At 49.1% G+C, this 23,732-nt stretch overlaps 1 protein-coding gene and 1 long non-coding RNA gene across 5 annotated transcripts; one reads left to right on the plus strand and one right to left on the minus strand.

The window, feature by feature from the left end:
• Positions 1–661: 661 nt before the first annotated feature.
• Positions 662–23,421, plus strand: ahr2 (aryl hydrocarbon receptor 2). 4 transcript variants are annotated; one of them, XM_078102794.1, is made up of 12 exons: positions 665–896; positions 994–1,152; positions 3,508–3,695; positions 16,784–16,947; positions 17,609–17,698; positions 18,148–18,271; positions 18,459–18,598; positions 18,687–18,889; positions 19,018–19,127; positions 19,231–19,372; positions 19,462–20,893; positions 20,982–23,421. In XM_078102794.1, the coding sequence occupies exons 2-12, from the start codon at positions 1,094–1,096 to the stop codon at positions 21,057–21,059; spliced, it is 2,730 nt and encodes a 909-aa protein (XP_077958920.1). In that variant the 5' UTR covers positions 665–896; positions 994–1,093; the 3' UTR covers positions 21,060–23,421. The 4 variants fall into 4 exon arrangements, with proteins under 4 accessions (XP_077958922.1, XP_077958920.1, XP_077958914.1 ...); XM_078102788.1 differs by having other exon boundaries at positions 688–896; positions 1,001–1,152; XM_078102796.1 differs by lacking the exon at positions 994–1,152 and having other exon boundaries at positions 662–896.
• On the minus strand, positions 3,694–8,213 carry LOC144407956 (uncharacterized). Its single transcript, XR_013467682.1, has 3 exons — positions 8,079–8,213; positions 6,723–6,846; positions 3,694–4,046 (listed from the first exon to the last, which is right to left on the minus strand). It is a non-coding gene; the product is annotated as an uncharacterized LOC144407956 (long non-coding RNA).
• Positions 23,422–23,732: the final 311 nt, after the last annotated feature.

Below are 23,732 nucleotides of genomic sequence, written 5' to 3' on the forward strand. Positions count from 1 at the left end.
CACCTCCACCCGGCCGAGTGCAGGAGGACACGTGACGCAGCGCCGAACCGTGGGCAAATATGTGCGTGCACTTTGGCTGTTACATCGCGTGATGGATGAGGCCTTTGTACAGAACGTTGTGAAGCAACATGAGGGGAAAGTGAACCCTCACCTGGAGCTAAACACCCACAGGGGGGCCGTCTGCGCAGCCAAACGGTCCCCCAAATGTCGCTCAGTGGAGGCGGACGTGTCCTGGTCCAGGGTCAGTGTCGGACTGGACCATCTAGGACTTTACAGCACCCGATTATTAACACAAAATATAAATCAACTAATGCACGAAGAAGCATAAACTAGTCCGCAGTTTATAAAGTAGAAATTGATACACAGGAACATTAAAGTGTTTAATGCATCAACAACTATAATCCTTCACAAGAAACTATTTCTCTTCATAGAATTATTATGAAGTATTATAATGGTCCTCATTGTTATCATAATCATCTTCAGCATCGATTGTTTATTATTATTGGCAGAAATAATATTAACTACTAATAAAGAAATAATAACATAGAAACTATTTAAACAAATAAAAATAACATTTTGTATACCAATAAAAATGAATATAACTATTTTAATACTACTTATCTTCAGTCAATTTAAAACAATTCGGCTCTCGCGTCACAGCCCTGCGGGGGCGCGCCGCGGGAGCGCGCGGGAGCAGCAGCGCGGTCTCGTCACACCGCGGGGGGAGGGGGGGGGGGGAGAGGGGGGGGCGCACCGGCGAGGACTTACGTAAAAACGCTTCCGACTCTTTAGCGTGTAAAAGTCACGGTATTCGGGAGTATCCGCGTGGAAGTACTTGCGCGCGTGGATTGTATAAGAACGACGTGGCGGTATTCAGCCGAGGAAAGTACACACGAGTAAGTACCAAAGTACACAAAGTGTTTCTCAGCTTTGGCCCGCGGACCGACCGAGGACGGGATTCTACCTTCTTTTTACGAACCGTGTGTGTCTGAGGATGTAGGTTCACCGGTCCGGCGCCGGTCACGAACCACCGGAATAAAGCGCCTTTTGCCGGACTTCGTTTGGACTCCGTGCGCGCGCGCGCGCGTCCACCATGCTCGCGAACACGACGCTGTACGCGGCGAAGAAACGCAAGAAGCCGGTGCAGAAGATGTGAGTATAACACTGTGAATAGTACGTAGGACGAGGTACAGAGTACACGCATGTACTACCGCCTGAAATACTCTCTATTCTCTGTGAGTCGTGTACTTCAGTGTACTTCACGCTGCTGTACGCGGGTCGATGCGTCCGTCATGGTTTATTGCAGGTTTTTATCTTTGTTCCTCCCAAAAGCCTGCGCGCGACATGGTGCGTACAGCTGTGCGCACATCTGGGCACGTCTGCGTGGTCCGCGGGGCGCGCGGCCAATGAGCTCCGGTTCCCCAAAGCGAGGTCCCGAAAGAGCCGTTTAAGTCTGATCCGCCACGTGACCCGCGGCTGCGCATGCGCACCGGAGGGCCTTCGGGTTGAGCGCTAAATCCCTTCATCGCGTTTACCGTCATGACGCCTGACCGCCGGCGACCCCGCGGGGGGCCCCGGGCCGCAGTTTGAGAAGCACTACTGCAGCGGTCCTTCTCCCGTGCATGGAGGTTCTGTAAGGAACCCATTGTGAACCCACACTCCCGACTCCTGCCTCTAAAGGTTCTGTAAGGAACTCGTAGAATGAGCCCATGTTCTCTAAGGAACCTTCTCAAGTGGTACCAACTGGACCCCTGATGGTGTCTCCTCAGAACTCATGGAGTGGGGTCTCAGAAGGTTCGCTGTGGACCTTGAGAGAGACGAAACGATACCACGAAGAACCAGCGGGTTCCTCTTAGAACCTTTGTGGTCCTTCGAGATCCTTCTCAGCGTTTCCAGTGGACCCACAGTGTGTGTGTGTGTGTGTGGTTCCACCTGCATTAATCACAATCAGGACGTGGAGCGAGAGCGCTCTCACGCAATGTTTCCACGGGGGAGGGGGGGAGGAGGGTGGAGGGTTCGGGTGGTGTAATCTGAGACGTGTTTTATTTTTCCTCCTCCGGCTTCCACAACATACTTCTCTTCTTCCCGTCGTTCCTTCTTTCTCTCTCTGGGTGTTTTTTCTGGTTTCTTCTGTTTCAGAAGCTCGAGGTTCCGTGAGCAGGAATGAACTCATACTATTATTATTGTATTATTATTATTATTATTAATCGAGGTCGCGGCTGCAGCATTAAAATGACTCTTATTTTGAAGTCTAGAACGCGATCCCTGACACGGAATTAAATGTATATAATAAACTATCAGAATAAAGCGCTTACATGTGCTTTATTTGGGGGTCATGGTGGTTTGTCTTGTGACCGACACAGACGTGCTGTTCCTTCTGGTTTTATTTTGTAACTTTCTACTTCCTGTCTTTTGGTACACAGAGTAGCCGCAATCGAGTACCTTGATTGTTTAATAGCTTTATCGAAGATTCTCCTACCATGAGATGTGAAAAGAAGGATTTAAATGTGATGTAAAAGGCATCAAATGTCCGTGAAGCTTCGATCCTTTATTAATAATAAATTATGCAGTGCACACAGTCACACACTCATGTGCATTCTTGCATGTGAACATACACATGTACGTGTACACGGTGTCCTGCAGGCCGATGGGCAGATAAAAGCAGAAGCAGCAACCTGGCGCCCCGTTGTTCTGAGGAATGCAGCGATAGCGTCGTGCTTCTGCAGCATCATTGGAGACAGATGTCTTATTAACTGGGGGGGCAAAGTTTGCACATTTATGTTACGGTTCAGGCATTTCACTTTCAACAGTTAAAATCATCACAGCGCCGGATGCTGAGTGTTGTTAAGACTTATTTCACAGCACATTGGGATCTTTTTTACCTTCCTTAACTTGTGGTGTTTCGGCTTAGTTTCACATACTTTCTGTTGAAGCCAAGTGAGACATAAAGTACCTGTTGGACGCACAAAAGCCTTTTTTAAACTACATTTTAGTATTGCTCGTGGCTGTATTCCATGTGAATGAGACACGTTGTTTCTCTCACACTTCCTTCCTCAATGTGACGTCTTGTTCTCGTGCATTTATTCTTTTCTTCTCGTAAACGCTTACATGAGGATCCCGCAGATTAAAGCTGCACCGAGTGACACCTGACACCTCGTATCGCTGGCCGACGTGGAGGTCAAAGGTCGCGGGGCCTCTGCAGGTGCTCACGCACGAGCTCAGCCGACGGGGCCACTGATCCCATTTGAACCAGCTGCTCCGCGCTGGCGGATCTGTGACCTGGAGGTCGCCGGCTCCAGTTGTTCCAACTAAATACGACTACATGTCCTTCACTGACATGCAGGCGTTACAGCTGGAAACCTCCTTATTTTGGGGGTCATCAACGACGGATCAGAGGTTCATCTCTGAGCTTTAGTGTGTTTTGGGCGGTGAGAGTCGACCCTCTGGGACAAAGAGCTCTGTAAATCCTCCTTCCTCTGCTTTAACGTGTCCTCCCTGCCTCCACAGACCCAAGCCGCCGCCCCCCAATGGCGCCAAGTCCAACCCATCCAAGCGGCACCGCGACCGGCTCAACGGCGAGCTGGACAAGCTCACCGGCCTGCTGCCCTTCAGCGGCGAGGTGCGGGCTCGCCTGGACAAGCTGTCGGTGCTGCGCCTCAGCGTCGGGTACCTGAAGGTCAAAGGCTACTTCAACGGTGAGCGAGACTCCCCCGGGTCCTAAAGCACGCCGTCATAAGGTCCCCGCAGCTTTGCGGAGAGACAGGACGTGAGTGCGTGGCGTTACGGTTTTGTGTCTTCACCCGGCTCTCCGTTTAGTCCTCACCCGGCTCTCCGTTTAGTCCTCACCCGGCTCTCCGTTTAGTCCTCACCCGGCTCTCCGTTTAGTCCTCACCCGGCTCTCCGTTTAGTCCTCACCCGGCTCTCCGTTTAGTCCTCACCCGGCTCTCCGTTTAGTCCTCACCCGGCTCTCCGTTTAGTCCTCACCCGGCTCTCTTTTGGGGCCTTTTTCTGCTCCTTTCACGTTCTCCTCTCCGCCGTAAAAAAACCTTAAAGGAAAAATATCATAATATTAAGCGTTGATCTGAACCCGACGCCCTTTATTCTGCTACAAATCATCATTATCTGACTGCAGCTTTGCCCCCAGCCAGTAATCCTCCTCCTGATTGCCTGGTTTATTATGACGGTTATTACAGAGAACACGTTCATCAATCAGACGTTAGCAGAGCTTAGCGAAGACGCCGTAGAGCCATTCGTACTCGTTCGTACCCTCATTACTGTTTATTAGAGCTTCTTTTACTAGGACACGTCTGCATGAGAGGAATCCAGAGAGCATTATGGGTATAAACTCGTTCATCTCCTGCTTCTTCCTCATCAATCTTAATTATCTTTTACAAAAACGCTGTTTTCCTGTGAGGTCATTTTTATATAATTACGTGAACTGTTATCTGTGCAAACCACATATTTCAATAAGACGTTAAGTTATAGTTCGCTCTCTTTGTGATGGGAAGTCTTCTTTGTTCGAGCAGCATTTAATACATTAAATATCAGTATAGAAAGATCTTAATAGAATCAAGCCTTAAAGAGAGATAAAAGGACACAAACAATAGTGAGAACAATAAAGTAAAAGCATCATGTCACTGAACTCCATAAAATGAGCTTTTACAAGGAGATTTTAGAAGGTGATGCTGATGCAACACAGCTGCTCCCGCCGAGTTCTGCAGGTTTCTCACCGCTTCCTCTCGTTTCCTCTCGAGCCGACTTAAGCTTCATTTGGTTTAATTGTTTTAATAACTCTGCGTTCACACGTCATAGCAGCACGGTTATTAGAAATAATGAATAAATGAATAGAAATGAACATTTTAGTTGAATTTCCTCACCCGTGTTTTCTGCAGACGATGAAATAACGAAGCGTTTTATTAGAAGAGTTCAAGCTTCAAGGGCCTCAGATCCCAGTCTGGAAACTGGTCAACGATTTCTGTCTTACCTCAATTTAATTTAATTTAAACAAAAACTAACGGCCAATCAGAGCAGGTGGAAACTTTATCGGCCTGATAACGTGTGACGATGTGTACGAAGTCTTCTGTCATATATTAATATGTTTAAGCCGTCGTACGACGTGGAATTAAAGCGGGAAGCTGCAGGTCAAACAACCAAAGATGGAGGAGGAGTTTATCCGCGGGACATGAAGACGTCCTCAGTGTCCCCTCAGTGCCAAACGCAGCAGAGGCAAAGAGGCTCATGGGAAGGCCGGGCGGGCTGAGAAAGGAGTGCTCTGTGAGCCGCTGGGAAACACCCGGCGGTTCGATCCCGTGGCCGAGGCGCACAGCGCCGCCATTGTTGCGTCTCTAACCGGGGGGAGGATGATCCCACAGACACACACACAGAAACTCACACACACAGACACACACACACACAGACACACACCGACACTCACACACACACACAGACACACAAACACACACAGACACACAAAGACACTCACAGACACTCACACACACACACACAGACACTCACACACACAGACACTCACACACACACACAGACACACAAACACACACAGACACTCACAGACACTCACACACACACACACAGACACTCACACACACACACAGACACACAAACACACACAGACACTCACAGACACTCACACACACACACACACACCCCTCGCCCCCCCCTTGTTTTTCCAGATGTGTTTCCAGTCATCTTTCCTGACCTGTCTCATGGTCAAGGACAGAGGCAGGGTCAAAGGTCACGGGGTCACCGTGCTGTGAAGGGAATCAGCAAAAAAGTTGAACTTGATGTCCTGAAAAGCTCCATGAACGGCTCGCAGGGGCCTCTTAGTGGGGGGGGGGGGGTGTTTGAAGTTGGCAAACTCAACGCAGTCAAAACAAACTAGAAGTTTTTTAGGAGTTTTAAATATTTTGGGGATGAAAGAAGGAATTGATTCCATTATTCGGTTGATAATCTAGTCTATAAAGGCCTTCTTTTGTCAGTCACAGAACAGAGAAGCTGTGTTCTTTTATTTGATAAATGACAGAAACAGTTGATTATCTGTTGATTAATTCAGCCTGACAGGTTAAAAGGGTTATAAAAGCTGAGCATGCGCTATAAAAATAACCACTAAACGTCACTATCATCAGATTCTCATTGTTCCTGCGGTCCATGAACACATCATGTGTGGCCAACAGCCTAAAATGGTCACTTGATTCCACATTTAAAGTCTCGCCACAAATAAACCGGTCGCTTTAACCAGATTCTGTAAAAAACATCCTCCTTGGAGAAACAAAGTTATCCGTCCAGTCAGCGAGAGGCTTTCTGTATTGTTGCATCCATCGTTTTTGGACTGAAGCCGGCGTATCTCAGTCAAGAGGAAGAGGACAGAGGAGGAGAGAACTGGTTGGTCCCAGAATCAATATTTCTATTGCAGCAGAGACAGAAAGTCCAACACACAAATCTTTTTGAAACGACAAACCCGTTCAGTCGACACGATAAAAAGAACAATAGGAGAGGACAGAGGGCGGGGCCTAAGCAAAAAACAGCCAATCATAGAGCAGAAAACATGCACGCGATCAAAGATGGAGACGAGAGTAAGTTCTCTGAGAAATGACCTGCAGACGCTCAGCGTGCAGGACGGCAGTCAAAACACAGCAGACATGCCCAGACGTGTGTGTGTGTGTGTGTGTGTGTGTGTGTGCAAGAACAAACAGGTTGCATCTCACCCGCCTCTCTTTGTCTCCGGGATTCACTTTTGATCCGCCACCATTAACAGTTAAGTATTCTTTTATTTGGACAGAAGTCGGACACGTTGTCTGATTCCTGACGCGCGTCATGTGCTTTCCAACGCTGTGAAGAGAGGGAGAAATAAAAGTAGTCACATTATGGTACAGATTGCTCCATGTTTATTCACAATAACAGGCCGTTCCACAGAGACTGCTCTCCTTGCTGTCTCAGAGCAGCTCCACACTGCTAGAGCTCCTCTCTCTCCTCTGTCCTCGTCCTTCTGGACCTCTCTGCTGCATTTGACACAGTCAACCAGCAGATCCTCGTCTCCTCCCTTCAGGAACTTGGTGTCTCAGGCTCTGCTCTCTCCCCTCTCTCGTCCTACCTCGAGGATCTGTGTCGGAACCTTGTCCTCTTACTACTGGAGTTCCTCAGGGTTCCGTCCTGGGTTCCCTCCTCTTCTCGCTCTACACTAACTCTCTCAGCGCTGTCATTCGCTCGCATGGCTTCTCCTACCACAGCGATGCCGATGACACCCAACTAATTCTCTCCTTCCCTCACTCGGATCTCTGCCTGTCTGACTGACATCTCTCAGTGGATCCGCCCACCATCTGAAAATCAGACTGAAGTACTTCTCAGAAGGCTGCCCAGGTACTGATTCAGGCTCTTGTCATCTCCCTCCTGGACTTCTGCAACTCTGTCCTGCAGGTCTCCTGCTACCTCCATTCCACCTCTGCAGCTCATCCAGAATGCAGCAGCTCCACTGGTCTTTAACCTTCCTAAGTTCTCCCTCACTCCTCCACTCCTCCGCTCTCTTCACTGGTACCGGTGGCTCATCCAGTTCTAACCATGGTGCTCAGGTACCATGCTGTGAATGGATGGGGTCCAGCTTACATCCAGGACCTGGTCCAACCCGACATCCCGACCCGCACTCTCCGCTCTGCATGTGATAAACTGCTCGTTCCTCCTCACTGAGAGCAAAACACTTGACTAGATCTCCACTCTCTGCTGTCCTGCTCCTAAATGGTGGAAGGAGGTCTCTGAAGACATCAGGACCACAGAGAGCCTTCACATCTTCAGACTAAAGACACACCTCTTCAGACTCTACCTACTAACACACTAACTAACTGCAGCACTTACATTGGACTTATAATGGTTCTTATCTACAGCAAATTGTAAATTGGCTTATTTGATGAAGTCACACTTTCTTGTTTCTTGCTCTTCTGAGTTTGTGTCCTTATGGTTGAAATGTTCTTATTGTAAGTCGCTTTGGATTTATATGTTTTTGCATCCTTCTATTATAAAAAGAAGTACAAGCTCTCATGATCACGGGTGCAAACAAAACAAATACTCACATCTGCTAATAGAACTTCCTGTTTACGTTTGCTGTCATTTCAGCTGCACATGTTTCCTGGATAGTTATAATTGCTGGATGGTTATGATGCTCATTTAGGTGGCACATCTTTGACCGCAGCCCACCTGGAACTGGTACTGGAGTCTTGCACCATTAGAAAAGTGCATTTGGGTCGATGTGGAGCTGATCATCACTGGTTTGTACCTGCTGTGGACCTTCTGTCGGTCACGTGACGGGCGGAACGATAGCTGTCGGTTACAGATTTCAGACTCATTCAGACGAAATGAGTGAAAATGAAACCACAAAATCCCCAAACCACGGAGCAGATTTCCCCCCCGAAGCCCAGCAGCGGCTTTCTGTTGTACACACGGTGAGCGAGGCATCCGGCTTAAACCTGTAAAACCTGTCGACTGAGGATCCTCGAACAGGAAGTCATGTTTGACGCAGGAAGTTCCGCCCGGGCGGCGAGAAAGGTGTCTGCTGACCTCTGATCCAGACACCGCTGGGGGGGCCAAACCAGGCCAGACCAGGGTGGGGTCGGTCCAAAGGAAAGGCCTCATTATTAAAGAAAAATAGAGGCCTGCATATTAAAAAACAGAGAGCCGGGATCAAACACACGGACGGGATTTCCTCCCTGCAGACACGGCGTCCTGCAGCAGGAGGAAATCAGAGAGCGTGGGGCATCGAGAGACGTCTCCACCTGGAGGACCTCCATCAGGAGGACATCCATCCACCCTTCATTGGCTGCGGCTTATTTCCAGCATTAGTTGTGCTCCTTGTGATTGAAGTAGAAGTGAGAATCTTTACTGCCTGTGATGGAAAAAGAAACATCACCAAGCGAATGAAAGGCCAACGAGTGCCTTTTAGTTCCTCAAGTCGTCCGCATGCGGGGTTTGATTTCTCCTCGCAGCCTCCACCCGCTGCCCCCGCGGGTCATCGGGGGGAGGCTCTGTGCTGGGGAGGGACCGAGCGGAGCCCCGGAGGAGCAAATACCCGGGACTCCTTCCTTAGTGACAGGGAAGCGAGTCTGGTGGAAAACTACTGGAGGCCTCTGGGCCCCGCCTCCGTGCTAATGAATGACAGTTTACATAGTGTGTGTGTGTGTGTGTGTGTGTGTGTGTGCGTGTGTGTGTGCGTGTGTGCGTGTGTGTGTGTGTGTGTGACGGGGGGGTCATTAAGGAAAGCAGAAGCTGCAGGAACCCGATCTGTTGCGAGATATCTTTAAGCGGCGCGGATGGTCCGGGCGGGACGGAGGTGTCCTCTTCTCCGCTCTCCCTCTCCCTCTTCCTCTTCCTCTTCCCATGCAGAACCCCGGTGCTACTGGTTAGCCACGCGCGCTGTACGTTTAGGCCCAGGCTCCGCCCCCACGCCGTCCCACTCCGGAGCGTTTGGGTTCCGTGGTCGGGCCGGGTTTACGTTTGAGGAGTTCGGTTAGGAAAAAGAAAATGGCTGCGAGAAAGAACCCGGGTGTCTCCACCTTGTCGTCCTTCTGAGACGAGTTGTGGACATCAGAGCCGCAGAGGGACGGAAACCCTTCTGCCTGTTGTCTGCCACCTTTTGACAGGAAATACTGAAAAAAGTATTTTGTCACGTTTGTGGTGGAATGTTTTCTTTAAAAAGTCTCGTTGTGCAGCCAAATACGTCTAATTTTAAATTGTCACGATCACAAGTTTCCATTCAGAGTATAAGTACATCAAGAAGTACATCAAGCGGCATTTATGGAAAATGGGTCTAAAATGATGCACAAGACGATATTTCACTTCAATATTCTACAGCGTGTGTACGAATAAATGTATCCTAACATTGTCCTCAAATGTTGTTGTTGTTGTACTACGAGTGAGTACTCAGTGCACTAGCAGGGGTTGTACTACGAGTGAGTACTCAGTGCACTAGCAGGGGTTGTACTACTAGTGAGTACTCAGTGCACTAGCAGGGGTTGTACTACGAGTGAGTACTCAGTGCACTAGCAGGGGTTGTACTACTAGTGAGTACTCAGTGCACTAGCAGGGGTTGTACTACTAGTGAGTACTCAGTGCACTAACAGGGGTTGTACTACTAGTGAGTACTCAGTGCACTAACAGGGGTTGTACTACTAGTGAGTACTCAGTGCACTAACAGGGGTTGTACTACTAGTGAGTACTCAGTGCACTAACAGGGGTTGTACTACTAGTGAGTACTCAGTGCACTAACAGGGGTTGTAGTACTAGCGAGTACTCAGTGCACTAACAGGGGTTGTAGTACTAGTGAGTACTCAGTGCACAAGCAGGGGTTGTACTACTAGTGAGTACTCAGTGCACTAACAGGGGTTGTAGGGTTAGGGTTGTGTGTGTGTGTGTCTGTGTGTGTGTGTGTGTGTGTGCGTGTGTCACCACTGCGGCAACCAAGTGCTACCACTTCCGCCTCGTGGCGCCCGCAGCACAGGCCGCCACCTCTGGAAAGAGAGGCGCTGGTTTGAGGGTTTTAAGGTGCAAGACGACGTGTCGCAGTGCGAGTTTGGCTCGATATGTTTTTCTCCTGTTGATCTGTAAAGTTTAGAAGTTTCTGCAAGTACAACTATAACAACAAAATAAGGGAGTTTAATGATCCCTGTGGATCGATTTAAGTCTTAAAGCTTTTCCACACCACCGTTGTCGAACTACATTTGATATCCCGTATAGACCTTATAAGGTTGGTGAGTGTGAATCTATAGATCTATAGATCTATAGATAGAGTCCACCTCACAGATCACTGGATGTCAATGGTGACGACGTCAGGAAGCAGAGGTCGCTTTCCTCTGACTCATCGGCTCACAAGTTTCCACAAAACTTCCCTTTGTTTGTTTTTTCATGCTTGAGTTTAGTTTGAAATGTTGTGTAATTGTGCTTTAGAGCAGGTAGATATTTACGTATACACACACACACACACACATGAAACTGGTTTACTGGCAACAAGAGATGAAGAGAGATCTTATCCCTCAGTCGTGATCAGACACACTGCAGGAAAACACGTTAGATTGAGCCGACTCCTCTGATCCCACTGATAGTGTGTCTGTGTAACACACACCAACACACACACCCCTCTGACAGGAGCCGAGCGAACACGGTCCTGTTTGTTTTTGCATGTGTGCATATTCTTTTCACTTGTGTGTATTTTTGTACATGTGTCTTGTGTGTAAACCTACTTCATGCATGCTTCTATGCATGTGTGTGTTTCCGTGTGCAGCAGCATGCAGGTGCAAACCTTTGTGTGCCAAAGTGTCGAGTGTCTATGTAAACTCTATCTGGCTCACGCACACACACACACACACACACACACACAGTTTATAAAAGATTCTCTCAGCTGGACTGCTTCTCCTTAAAGTTCTGACAGGAGTGAGACCTCCTTCTTCTCCGCAGCAGAAATGATCCCCAGGCCTGAACAACAACCCCCCCCCCCCCCCCCCTCTTGTCTAAATAAACTCCACACGCAGCCCTGCTGGCCGCGCGCCCAGACGCCAGTCAGCGGCGAGGGAAACAACGGGCCTGCCAGGCCGCGCTCCTGTCCCGCCGATGACACAACTTAGAAGAATAGAAAAGAAAACTCCTTTAAAGAAGCGTCTAATTCAGCAAAGTTGTTTTTTCTCCCTCACAGAGTCTAATCAGCTAACAACAACAACAACAACAACAACCAGTGAAGCTCCTCGGGTCTCACTTTAAGTTTTGCGTTACTGTAAGACGAATGTGGGTTAAGAGGAAAGTCTAATACAGTTTTTTACCATCACTTTGTTCTGTGTGAGGCTGCAGTGCGTCTGTCATACCAGTTACAATACGAAGGTGTGTCTCTTAAATTCCTCCTTTTTTGAACCAGGTCTGGTGCAGACGGACCTCACTCCCATGTTCCTGCGTGCGTGTGCGTGTGCGTGTTGAGGAATAGTTTCCTGTCCTAATGGTTCCACGGAAGGACAGCGGTGATAACAGCACCGGGGCCACATTATGTCCCCCGTCCTCACCTCCTCGTCCTCCACAAACACGTCCCCCCCCCACTTCCTCACCCCCCCCTACTGGACAACAACAGGGAGCATGTGATCACGCAAAAGCCATGAAGGCATATCAGACGCTTTGGCAGCCGTTTACATTGTGTGTGTGTGTGTGTGTGTGTGTGTGTGTGTGTGTGTGTTTGTGTGTGGCTCAAATGCACACACACACACACACACACACACACACACACACACACACACACACACACACATAATCATACTTAATGTTTTCCCTCTCTCTCCTTGTCTTTTTCCCCGCCTTCCTCTCCTTTCTCAGCTCAGGATGTCGGGAATTGAAAGTTCGCACGCGAGGCTAAAAGTGTGCATGTGCGTGTGCGTGCGTGTGCGTGCGTGTGCGTGCGTGTGCGCGCGTGTGCGTGCGTGTTGGGATAGAGAGAGATCAGTTTAAATTAAGCGGTAACTAGTAAATTAGCTGTGTGGAAAGCGAGAGCCGCTCCCTCGTCGTCTCGTTCTTTCCTTCCTGTTTCACTCTTTTCTGGAGCAACTTCTTCTTTTCACTTTGTGCAAACGGCCTTTTAAACGCGTTGCTACACTTTCACTGTTGAAAGTCTTTCTGGTTTTATTCGGTCCGCTGTTGCAACACGTTCCCCAAGTCATCCAATACGCCACCACGCTAACCATATGCTGAATTTACCACAGCGCTGCCTTTTCAAAATAAACTATTGTGTTTCCAGAAAACAACAGTTTGGTGATTTTCGAGGCAGAGGAAGCTGCTCACCGTTCGTTAACCCTTTCACAATAAAGGACTCAACGCATCATTTTCAGAAGGCAACACGAATAATTCCAACGGCTTGAAGCTGAAGGAAGATGAACTTTATAAAAGACAATGGCGCTTAAATAAGACACCGTTTTCCTCGTGTGTGCGTCCGGTGCTGTGGGGGTGACGTGAAGGAATGTAAACGTCGAGACGTCTCCTCCCGACTCGGTCGATCGCAGCAGCAAGAGGTCAGGGGTCAACAACAGGCCCTGTGTGTGTGTGTGTGTGTGTGTGTGTGTGTGTGCGCCTGTAAATCTGAGAGCAGTTGGACTCATTTCCTCGTGAATGTGTTTGAATAAACAGCTCAGACTTTTTTTCGGGCCTCTTCCGCTCGCTCACCTGCACCAGTCGGGCTTGTTGACATTTTTTCCCGTGGGCGTGCCCCCTGGGCGCGGCCATTTGTGAAATAGTTAGCGGGTTGTTGTGACTTCTAACCGCGGAGCAGGAAGCGGCGGTTACGACAACTGCTGAAAGGGGGAAAGGACGGCGTGAAAACCAAAACGTCTCGTCGAGATGAGTGACAGGTGGCGACGCTGAAGAGATTTCTAGATGTTCAGGTAGTATCCGTTACTACAGCGCCCCCCACTGGACGCGTGATGTCACTTAGCCTGCACAGAACGCCGTCGGTTTACCAACAGACGATGCGTGTCAGAAAACACCAGCGATGCTCAGAGGGGATCTTTGATTCTGAATCTCTTCATTTTCGTCCTCGCCGTTCGTCCAAGTCCAAACCTGCACAGAGAGGATCAGAGAGGGAGAGAGAGAGCGTCTGTGATTCTGATCTCCCGTCACCCCTCCTCCTCCATCCTGCGGTCCAAAGGGACAAAGAACAATGGCTCCATTCAGCTCTTGGGTTTCAAAGTCAACAGAAACCGCAAGTGCCTGAGAGCGGGTGTTTGGAGAGGGAGGGCGCGGGCTTCGTGTTCGCAGAGGTGGTAGAAAGCCTCAAAATGATTTACCATGTACCATGACGGGGTCAACAGGTTCACATCCAGTAGGAGGGGGTGTTTTGCCAGCTTGAAGGATCTACACCGAGCTTTTTAGGAGTATTCTTATTAATTGTATCTCAATTTCACAAAGACTACCTTTTATCATAATAGATTCAGGAAATATTCACACTTTTAGTTTTGAGCTCGGGTGTTACTTATTCATGATGTATGCTTGATAAACAAGATGATATAAAGGACCCACGTCAAGACATCTCGATTCTTAGGATTTCATGCTTTATTTTGTTTCATTTGATGGATTTTATGTCTTTTTGTTTTAGACTGACAGATAAAAGGAAGGTTTCTGGGACTCCCTCATTTTAGCCTTTAGTCTTCTGACTCCCTGCAATGAGTCAGCTGCGTTTTGGGCAGAGTCGTAAATGAAATGTTTTTCACCCAATCAGAAAAAGAGCCGGGAGTTCCCCAGGGTACCTGTACGGGTCCTCTGAGGTTTGCACATATCTTTTATATTAATTAGTTTTATTAGTTTTGTTTGTAACTATCCCACTTGGTCAGACTCTCCCACCTCACGCGCTTCTTTCAGTCCTCCTCCTCCATCTTAAGCCGTCTGTTTCACACGCTGGTTCCTGCGTACTGAAATAGCTCATTGTTGCTGCGCTGAAACGCTGAACCTCTAAAGCGGATCGCCTCCAGCTGTGAGTGGTGGGAATATGAGAGGCTCCCCCCTTCCATAACACACACACACACACACACACACACACACACACACACAGAGACACACCTGAACCACACAAAGGAAACCGTGCAACCCAAGACACACGCACACTACTGACAATCCTTTGGGTCTAGCTTTGGTTAACACATCTTTTCTTTATATTTGTGTAAGAAAAACACGCACACACCACATGCTGCTTGCGTCGTCTTTATCAACAAATATTTCCACTTAGATCCTTTTCAGACTAAAATGTATGAAAAGTTTCTCGATTCAAATTTGTATTTGCGTAAGATCCTCAATAAGCGTTGCCTAGAGACAATATCTGTTGTTGCCAGAAAATATAAGACAACCTCCACGTCTGTTGAGGAGAGAAAGTCGCTCATTGGTTGATCAGTTGATTAGTAGATAAATTAACCAGGTTTCTCAAGCGAAACTATAATTCTTCTGCTGTTCTTTGTGCGAATATTTAAGCTGCCCAACGACTCATTTCACAACACACACTATTGATTTACCAGGTAGCGTGCGAGGTCGGGTATCCAGTCAGTATTCAACGCCACGTTTGTTACACTAAAATGACACATTCCACATCAGGGAATTTACTTCAAAGTTGTTCCTCCTGTCTGACGTTGTGTGGTTTGGTTCCCTTGGGGGCAACAGTGCACTTCTTTATGCTCTGTGATCCCCAATAGATGGAGACTACAGATCTAAGCTGGTCGCACCTCGATGGCTCCGTCTGGTCGGCCATTGAAGGCCTTCCTTGACGTGCGCTTCTGAGTGGTTCCTTCACTGGGAGGAGATGCGATGGGACGCCGGGGAGTTTCCCTTCGTGCCTCAGTGTGTTGAAGCAAACCATCTGCTTGTTCCAGGCTGTTATGGCAAATCTCAAATCATCCGACTCCTCGTGGCTCTAAACCAAGTGTACGAGTTCCTGTGGCGTGTTGAATGTACAAAGCCTTTTGATGTTCTTACCCGTTGGACCAACCAGCCTGTGTGATAATTAAAGTTGTGTATCAACCAACCTTTGTTGTTGCCGTACAACTTTTTTAAAGATCCTCTTTCAGAGTAGAACTTGAGCTCGTCACATGTAATTATCTCTGTATGAACTCATAATCAGAGAGTTATGATCTCTAAATTACACATAAAACGGAACAAATGGTTTTGTTGGAGAAGACGCCGCGCGCCTCCGTTCTTCTCGTTTGGGAACAAAACCCTTGAGCGCCATTCGTATAACCACCACGATCCGGATCGATCCGGTCCCCGGGGCGCCGTCGACCACTTCACATGACGGCCGTCCTCCCAAGGCCCCGCCCCCCCGCCACGCTCGGCCCTCTTGGGGAAAACGCAGAGGCCAACGGGTAATTTTGTGGCTCTGCCTGTTGTCCTCGTTTTGGGGCCAGAAACTAACAGCAGGGCTGAGCCATCGTGCACTGTGTGTGTGTGTGTGTGTGTGTGTGTGTGTGTGTGTGTGTGTGTGTGTGTGTGTGTGCGTGCGTGCGTGCGTGTGCGTGTGCGTGCGTGCGTGCGTGCGTGCGTGCGTGTGTGTGTGTGTGTGTGTGTGTGTGTGTGTGTGCCTCAGGCATTGCATTTCAAATAAAGTGCTTGACTTGGTTTTAAAAAGCTGTGCCAGTACTCCAAACCAGCAGCCTGCAAATTACATTCTGATTATTCCCATTTATCATTTTGTTCCTCTTCGGGGGATTCAAATAACTTTATTAGTATGACGTGACTTCACTGTATCAAATAATTAATTTGTGTCTCATCTTTACTCACCTGTAAAATAAAGATATTTCAGCAGTAGTTTCCTTACTACACAAAGCCACATTCTTTGATTGACATTTCACATTTAGTAGAAATGAAGCCTACATTTATTCAGAAAGATTTTTTTTCCTCCACCTGCTCCCTCTCCGCCTTTTGTTGATATTGAAGGATGTTTTTCTGCTGCTGACAAGTAGAGGAAGAGGAGGAAGAGTTGGCTGACGGTGTTGTAAGCCTCAGGCGGCTCCACCCTGACAGAATGAGACGGAGAACTTTCGCTTCTCGTTTCCCTCCACGTGTTCACGGCGTTCTGTAAACACGATCATCATCAGTCCGTTGCACTGAAATGTCGCACAACGTTTGTGCAGAGATTCCAAAAATAAAAGTTCAGTTTCAGTTCCCGTCACTGCTTCTTTCCATGAGAAATAATCAGATCTAATCAATTGAACGTGAAGCTCAAACGTTTCTTCTCCTGTGCATCAGCGAGCTGACGGTTCCTCTTCTTCTTCCCCTCCAGCCACCATGAAGAAAGGTCACAACGCTTCCAGCTGGACCAGCGCGCAGAGCCTCGCGCTCGGGGGGCCGCCGACTCCGTCCAGCTGCTCCACGGCCCCCCCCTCCTCCTCCGAGGCGACCTCCATCGACGGGGTCGGCTTCGACGAGGGAGACCTGCTGCTCCAGGTAACACCTGAGCGGTGTGGGCGGGGCCACGGGAAGCCGAGGACGAGCGCTTCTCATCTCGTTTCTCATCTCTTGTTTCTCATCTCTGGTTTCTCATTTCTTGTTTTCTCATCTCTGGTTTCTCATTTCTTGTTTTCTCATCTCTGGTTTCTCATTTCTTGTTTTCTCATCTCTTGTTTCTCATCTCTTGTTTCTCATCCCCTGTTTCTCATCCCTTGTTTCTCATCCCCTGTTTCTCATCTCTTGTTTCTCATCCCCTGTTTCTCATCCCTTGTTTCTCATCCCCTGTTTCTCATCTGTTGTTTCTCATCTCTGGTTTCTTGTTTTCTCATCTCTTGTTTCTCATTCCCTGTTTCTCATCTCTTGTTTCTCATCTCTGGTTTCTCATCTCTGGTTTCTCATTTCTTGTTTTCTCATCTCTTGTTTCTCATCCCTTGTTTCTCACCCCCTGTTTCTCATCTCTGGTTTCTCATCTCTGGTTTCTCATTTCTGGTTTTCTCATCTCTGGTTTCTCATCCCCTGTTTTTCATCTCTTGTTTCTCATGCCCTGTTTCTCATCTCTTGTTTCTCATGCCCTGTTTCTCATCTCTTGTTTCTCATGCCCTGTTTCTCATCTCTTGTTTCTCATTTCTTGTTTCTCATCTCTTGTTTCTCATCTCAGGCTCTAAACGGCTTCGTGATGGTGGTGACGGCGGAAGGCTACGTCTTCTACACCTCCCCCACCATCCAGGACTTCCTGGGCTTCCACCAGGTAGAACACCAAGCACGAGCTGACGATCGCTAACGACGATCATGTGATGATACGGTTGATTGTTCCCCCCCAGCCACATGAAAAGGGATAATATACATATAATATATTTATCTTAAGTACACACAGTACTAGCGGTACAAGTTTTAGTTCTACAGTCAAAGTGTAAATATCAGATAATAATCTTGCAGGATCGGTTGTTTTTGCTCCAAGCTTAAGAGAGATCCAGTTGTCTTGTGTCAATCCGGACAACACACACACACACACGCACATATGCACACACAAGCACACACACAGACACACACGTTGAGTCGAGTGGATGAACGTCGACGTTGAGCTCGGCCACCTCTCGTCCTTCTTTTTGCGACTCAATCAAACCTCTTGTATCAATATTCGACTAACGATCAACAATGTAACGCACAATGTGGATAAACGTGTTTGTGTTCCTGCAGTCGGACGTCGTCCACCAGAGCGTGTTTGAGTTGATCCACACAGACGACAGAGCTCTCTTCAGGAGGCAGCTCCACTTCGCCCTCAACCCCAACAGCAGCCAGCAGGACGGAGGCGACAGCCTCAGTGAGCAAAGGGGAGGAGCTTATCCTCCAAATCACCTGCAGATTTCTGTTATTTTTAGTGAATGTTGCGACTAAAAAAGTATTTTTTCTTGCAAAGATCTTTCTGAATATAGATAACGGCTTCTACTGAGATGATGATTGCAGCACCGATTATCCAGTAAATGCTGAATATTTCTCCGCTGCCGCAGGCGAGCAGAGCTCGGCGCAAGTCAGCACCAACGTCATGACCTACGACCCCCAGGCGATCCCCCCCGAGAACTCCTCCTTCCTGGAGCGGAACTTCTGCTGCCGCTTCCGCTGCCTGCTGGACAACTCCTCCGGCTTCCTGGTGAGAAACCGCCCAGTCTCTCTCCTCAAGGTGGCTGCACACGTGTAAAGGTCAGAGGTCGCTGAGGGTCTTTTTCTCCCGTCTCCAGGCTCTGAACTTCCGCGGCCGCCTGAAGTTCATCCACGGACAGAACCGGGTGTCGGAGGACGGGGCCTCGGTGCCGCCGCAGCTCGCCCTGTTCTGCATCGCCACGCAGATGCAGCCGCCGGCCATCCTGGAGATCCGCACCAAGACGCTGATCTTCCAGACCAAGCACAAGCTGGACTTCACCCCCATGGGCATCGACAGCAGGTGGGCCGCACGCACACCGTACAAAGTCCTTACTGATCGAGCAGCATGGTAGACGTTGTGTTTCATTACAATTAGTGATGCATTAATGTGTTCATCACCTCATCGTCTGAGACCTTGTGGCTCCACAGAGGGAAGGTGGTTCTGGGTTACAACGAAGTGGAGCTCTGCATGAAGGGCTCGGGCTACAACTTCATCCACGCGGCAGACATGATGTACTGCGCCGACAACCACGTCCGGAGTGAGTCGCCCCTGCAGCCGCGTGCACGCGCCGCGTTTTAGCGTTTCACGCCGTGTGGTACGGAAAGCGTTCTGCTGTTTACTCTCTCTGTGTCGCTGGGCAGTGATGAAAACCGGAGAAAGCGGCTTCACCGTCTTCAGGCTTCTGGCCAAAACCGGCTCGTGGATCTGGGTCCAAGCCAACGCGCGGCTGGTCTTCAAAGCGGGGAAACCGGACTTCATCGTGGCCCGCCAGAGAGCTTTGATGTGAGTTGAAAGAAGCAAAGAGCGGGGAGAGGGAGGGGGGGGGGGTCACATGAGACCTACTATCGTTTGCTGTGTTTTCTTCACCACAGAAACGAAGAAGGAGAAGATCAGCTGCGCCTCCGTCGGCTGCAGTTGCCGTTCAATTTCGCCACCGGCGAGGCGCTGCTGTACGATGTCGCTCCCACCGTCGACGCCCCCGACCCCCCCGACCCTTGCTCCGCCCCCAAGCAGAGGAAGCTGGACGACTACATCGTCAGCCGCGAGTCCATGCTGGGCTGCATGCTGTGTCAGGACCAGTCTCTCTACTGCGAGCACAACAAGAACAACGCCTTCAACAGCATCAGCGACGCCGCCTTCAAGGACAGCCACGCCACGGTCAGCGTGCCCAGGGACCTCTGGGAGCCGGCCGCGCCCCGACCCGAGCCGGTGAAGTCCGACGCCACGGTGCAGGACATGATGGAGACCCTGCAGCAGATCCTGGGGGAGAACGACCTGAGCGAGGCCCTGGACGTGGGACCCGAGGAGCTGAAGAGCTGGGAGAGCACCCTGCTGAAGATGAGCAGCAAGAGCTGCGAGGTGAGCGAGAACCTGGAGGACATCCTCAGCAACGACATCCTCACCTACGTGGAGGAGCAGCTGCAGCGGGAGGGCGCGCTCAAGCGGCCAGACGCCGCGCCGGAATGCTTCGCGGCTCCTGAGCTCCGGGACCAGAACCCGGGCTGGCCCCCGCAGCCCCAGAGCCAGCTGATCCCAAACGGAGGGCCGCTGAGGCTGACCCACATGGAGGCTCCTCCGCTGGCCCTCCAGCAGAGCGCTCCTGTTGCTCCACCCACCTTCGACCCTTTCGTGGCGGCTCACTCGCAGAACCAGTTCGGGACCTTGCCGCTCGCCGCCGGGGGCAACGGCCTGCTGAGGCCCCCTGCGGCCGGTCAGATGCACCCCCAGCAAGCGGCTCTTCCCATGCAGAGCCCCCCCCAGACGTGGACGCCGAGCGGCCTCTGGGACCAAAGCGCCAGGGGACAGCACGGGTTCAACGCGCAGGGAAACGCGGGGAGCTCCGCCTCCAACTTCAACCAAGCCGACCACTTCCTGGAAACCTACGTCCAAAGTATCCCAAGTTTCCCCGGGGGAACCGTCGAGGGGCGCTTCGGGCTGACGACCCAAAGCGGCGCCGACCCGAGGCTGGTCTGGTCGTTGGAGGCCCCGCCAGCAGGCGCCCCACTCGGCAACGCGCCGGGGCACGCCGGCGTCGGCGGGCCGGCGTTTATGCATCCGCAGACTCCCAGCGTGCCGTTTCCTTTCCAGCCGCCGCCGCCGGCCCCATTGAGCCACTGTGCGTTCAGAGACGCCCCCCCCTCCCTGCCTCTGAACGGCCTCCGGACCCCCTCCAAGCCCGCCTGCTTCTACCAGGCCCTGCCCGGGGCGGGAGCGCTGCCGGAGCTGGATGACGCGGTGCTGTCCTGCCAGGTGACAGCGAGTCTGCCGCCGGACGGCGTTCTGAGCTTCTGTGAGCAGACGCAGGTGACCCAGCAGTGACCTCTGTGAATACTGTGACCTGTTTGAAAATGAGTGAATGAAGAAATCCATCTTTTTTTTCGTGGCTTCGCAGATCAGCCGCCCGGCGGTCGGGAACGGAGGCTTCCCCTTCTCCTCGCCGCCCAACGCCTACTACCCCGACAGCCAATAGGAAGCCGCCGCGGAAAGGAAGCAGAAGGGAAGACGGGAGAGCGTCGGACCGAAGAACGTAAGCTGCGCCGCAGTGGGACGAGGACACGGGTGTCTCTTTTCTCTCCTCGCGGAAGGGAAGACGCTTGGATTCCCTCCTCGCAGCTGGTTGGATCACATCACACAAAACTGAAGCTGAAGCTGGAGAACGTCCTTCCGGACGCAGGCTACTAAAACTCACCACCGCCCCCTTGTGCCCGGACAGCAGAACGCACCCACTGAGGTCGACGTGTTGACCTCTGACCTCTGACCTCTGGAACCAGCTGACCGTGTTGGATGATGTGATGACCGTGCAGTGACTCCATCTTCGGATGGAGCGGTTCTACGTGTTTACGAGCTGGATGAAAGTTAAAAAACGCAGAATCCTCCAAGAAACAAAAACACGATTTCTATCATGAGCGCTCGGCAGGATAAAAACAGAGGGAGATTTTAATTTGTTATTCAGTGAAGACGGCTTCTGGCTCGCGCCTCTTTTATATATTTTAACGCATTCAGTCACTGAGCCGGCTCTTCTTCTTCCTTCAATGTCTCTGTGATGTTGTTTTTTTTGTTGTAGGAAGAAAGAAAGAAGACCGACGCCGCTTTACGCCGACCGAACTTGCTCTCTGTTGACATTTTTACTTGCAAGAGACAATTTGACAGAAGTCGGCCTTAAACTCCCCGGAACCAATTTGTGAGATTTATTTTGCACTATTTGTCTTCGCCAAAGTACAGTAAAATTAGATAATACAATCCGATAATACAAAGAGCCTGATCCTCCAGACAAGGTCGTGTTTCAGAAGAACCCAACTGAGATGAACGAGTAAACAGACTGAAGGTGAGAGTTGAGGTCAGGTTATTTGTCCAAAGCGATTCCACTCACATCTCTGTCCCTGTGTCTAAGTCATCCAACACAGAAGTAAAACGCTTTAAAGGCAGCTAGTGCAATTTTTGAAATGAGGGAAAAAAAACAGCTCTTCACAAGTGCCTTTTAAGTGATCTCTTTATGCTCGTCTGCTTCTACGTTGAAATCAGCACTTCCATTGAACAGAAACGCCAGGAGAAAAAGCCCCAAACTGCAGGAAATGAGCTTCGTACTGAGCTTCTGATATCAGATGATTATATCATCATTACATCAACATTTATCCACTTTAGAGAGACAATTATTCCACAACGAGGAGGTTTCAGTCGGTTTAAGGAGACCAAAGCAGTGCGAGCGGACCTCAAAGCCATCTGTGATGTTTATTTCTGCAGGATGCCAAAGGGAAAAGAGTCCAAACACGTCTCATGAGACACACCTCAGTACTTAAGGATGATCTGACGTTCACAATTTCTACACACAAGTCTCCAGTTGCACTTAAAACCGATTTTTGTTCATTTTCTGACGGCTTCCAACTTTTTGAAAATGCAGCAAAAAGAAAACAAATGTGGACGTCAGTCTTTGTCATGAAAAGGAACAAATCTCTCTAGCTGGTGTTTTCCTTCCCACATCTTTTGTAACTTAATGTATATTTGAGTTTTAGACATTTGCAAAAAAAGAAGCAATCAGCACTTTTGATCTGGGACACCTGACTTGTTGAACGGCATTCTGGGTAATGTAGTCACAGGTTCTTCAACACGTAACGAGCAGAACTTTTAACTTCAAGGCTCAAAATGTCATCTCTCATGTCTCTGAGATTGCATAAGTGCATAAGAGCTAATCATAAATATTACAGCGTCACGCACAAACAAAATATTATGTTCAAAAGAAAGAGGGAAAAAATTATGCAATACTCTCTTTTAATATCATGTAGTTTATTCAACCTAATGTATAATATATTTACTATTACAGTACATACAAGACGTTGTTTTTGAAGATAAATATCAAGCGCATCAGTCCGAAAAATGAGCCAGAGAAAAGATCTCAAAATCAAATTGAAATGAATCCCTGAATTTCTCTCAACCGTTGATTCTCCTCAGATAAAATAAAACCAAAACAAGTAAGCACATATGGATTTGTGTTCAACAAAATGAAGCTCTTGTTTCCTGAAATGCATCTTTAAAATCTTAAGGGCTTAAAACACAAAGTGGTCACATAGAAATATAAAATATATCTTGTTGCAAAAGCCTTTGTACTTTATTAGATCACTTTCCAGATTGCAGTATCTTTGTGTACTTGTATATACATATATATGCATTTACGTAAAATGTTATGTTGTGTCATATTGCCTTAACGTGGCTCAAGCCTTCTTAATATTTGTACATTATCTGCACAGCATATTCATTTTAACCTCTTGTAATCATGTTGTTTTTGTAACTTTTCAAAATCTTTTCATGCACACCATATTAAAGGTGATCTGATCACACTTACTGTTTCACACGCTTTGTCTGCCGCAGGCCGGAATTTACAAGAAAGTAAATGTTACAAACTGAATGAAATGTACTTTTGTATGCATATTCATGTTTAGGTCCTTGTACTTGTGATGGCTGTGGTGGTCTCAGGTGCCCACCAGGTGGCGCTGTAGCTCCACGTTTACCCGTAATGGTTTTGGCTGCAGCACCGAATTGGAAGAGGATGGAAACTCACTCTTATTGTTTTACACGCTGCATAACAAAGCAAGTGAACTAAAATATACAAATGAATGCTGCAACAGCGCTGCCTCCTTTAAAGAAAAAT

This window comes from Gasterosteus aculeatus, chromosome 1 (genome assembly GCF_964276395.1).
Source record: "Gasterosteus aculeatus chromosome 1, fGasAcu3.hap1.1, whole genome shotgun sequence".
NCBI classification, from domain to species: Eukaryota; Metazoa; Chordata; class Actinopteri; order Perciformes; family Gasterosteidae; genus Gasterosteus; species Gasterosteus aculeatus.

Bases quoted from the DNA above. Each gene is read 5' to 3' on its own strand.
- ahr2 (XM_078102794.1), top strand. From the start codon at position 1,094: ATGCTCGCGAACACGACGCTGTACGCGGCGAAGAAACGCAAGAAGCCG. The intron at 18,272-18,458 runs GTGAGCAAAGGG...CCGCTGCCGCAG, and splicing joins GGACGGAGGCGACAGCCTCA to GCGAGCAGAGCTCGGCGCAA. The intron at 19,373-19,461 runs GTGAGTTGAAAG...TCTTCACCACAG, and splicing joins GCCCGCCAGAGAGCTTTGAT to AAACGAAGAAGGAGAAGATC.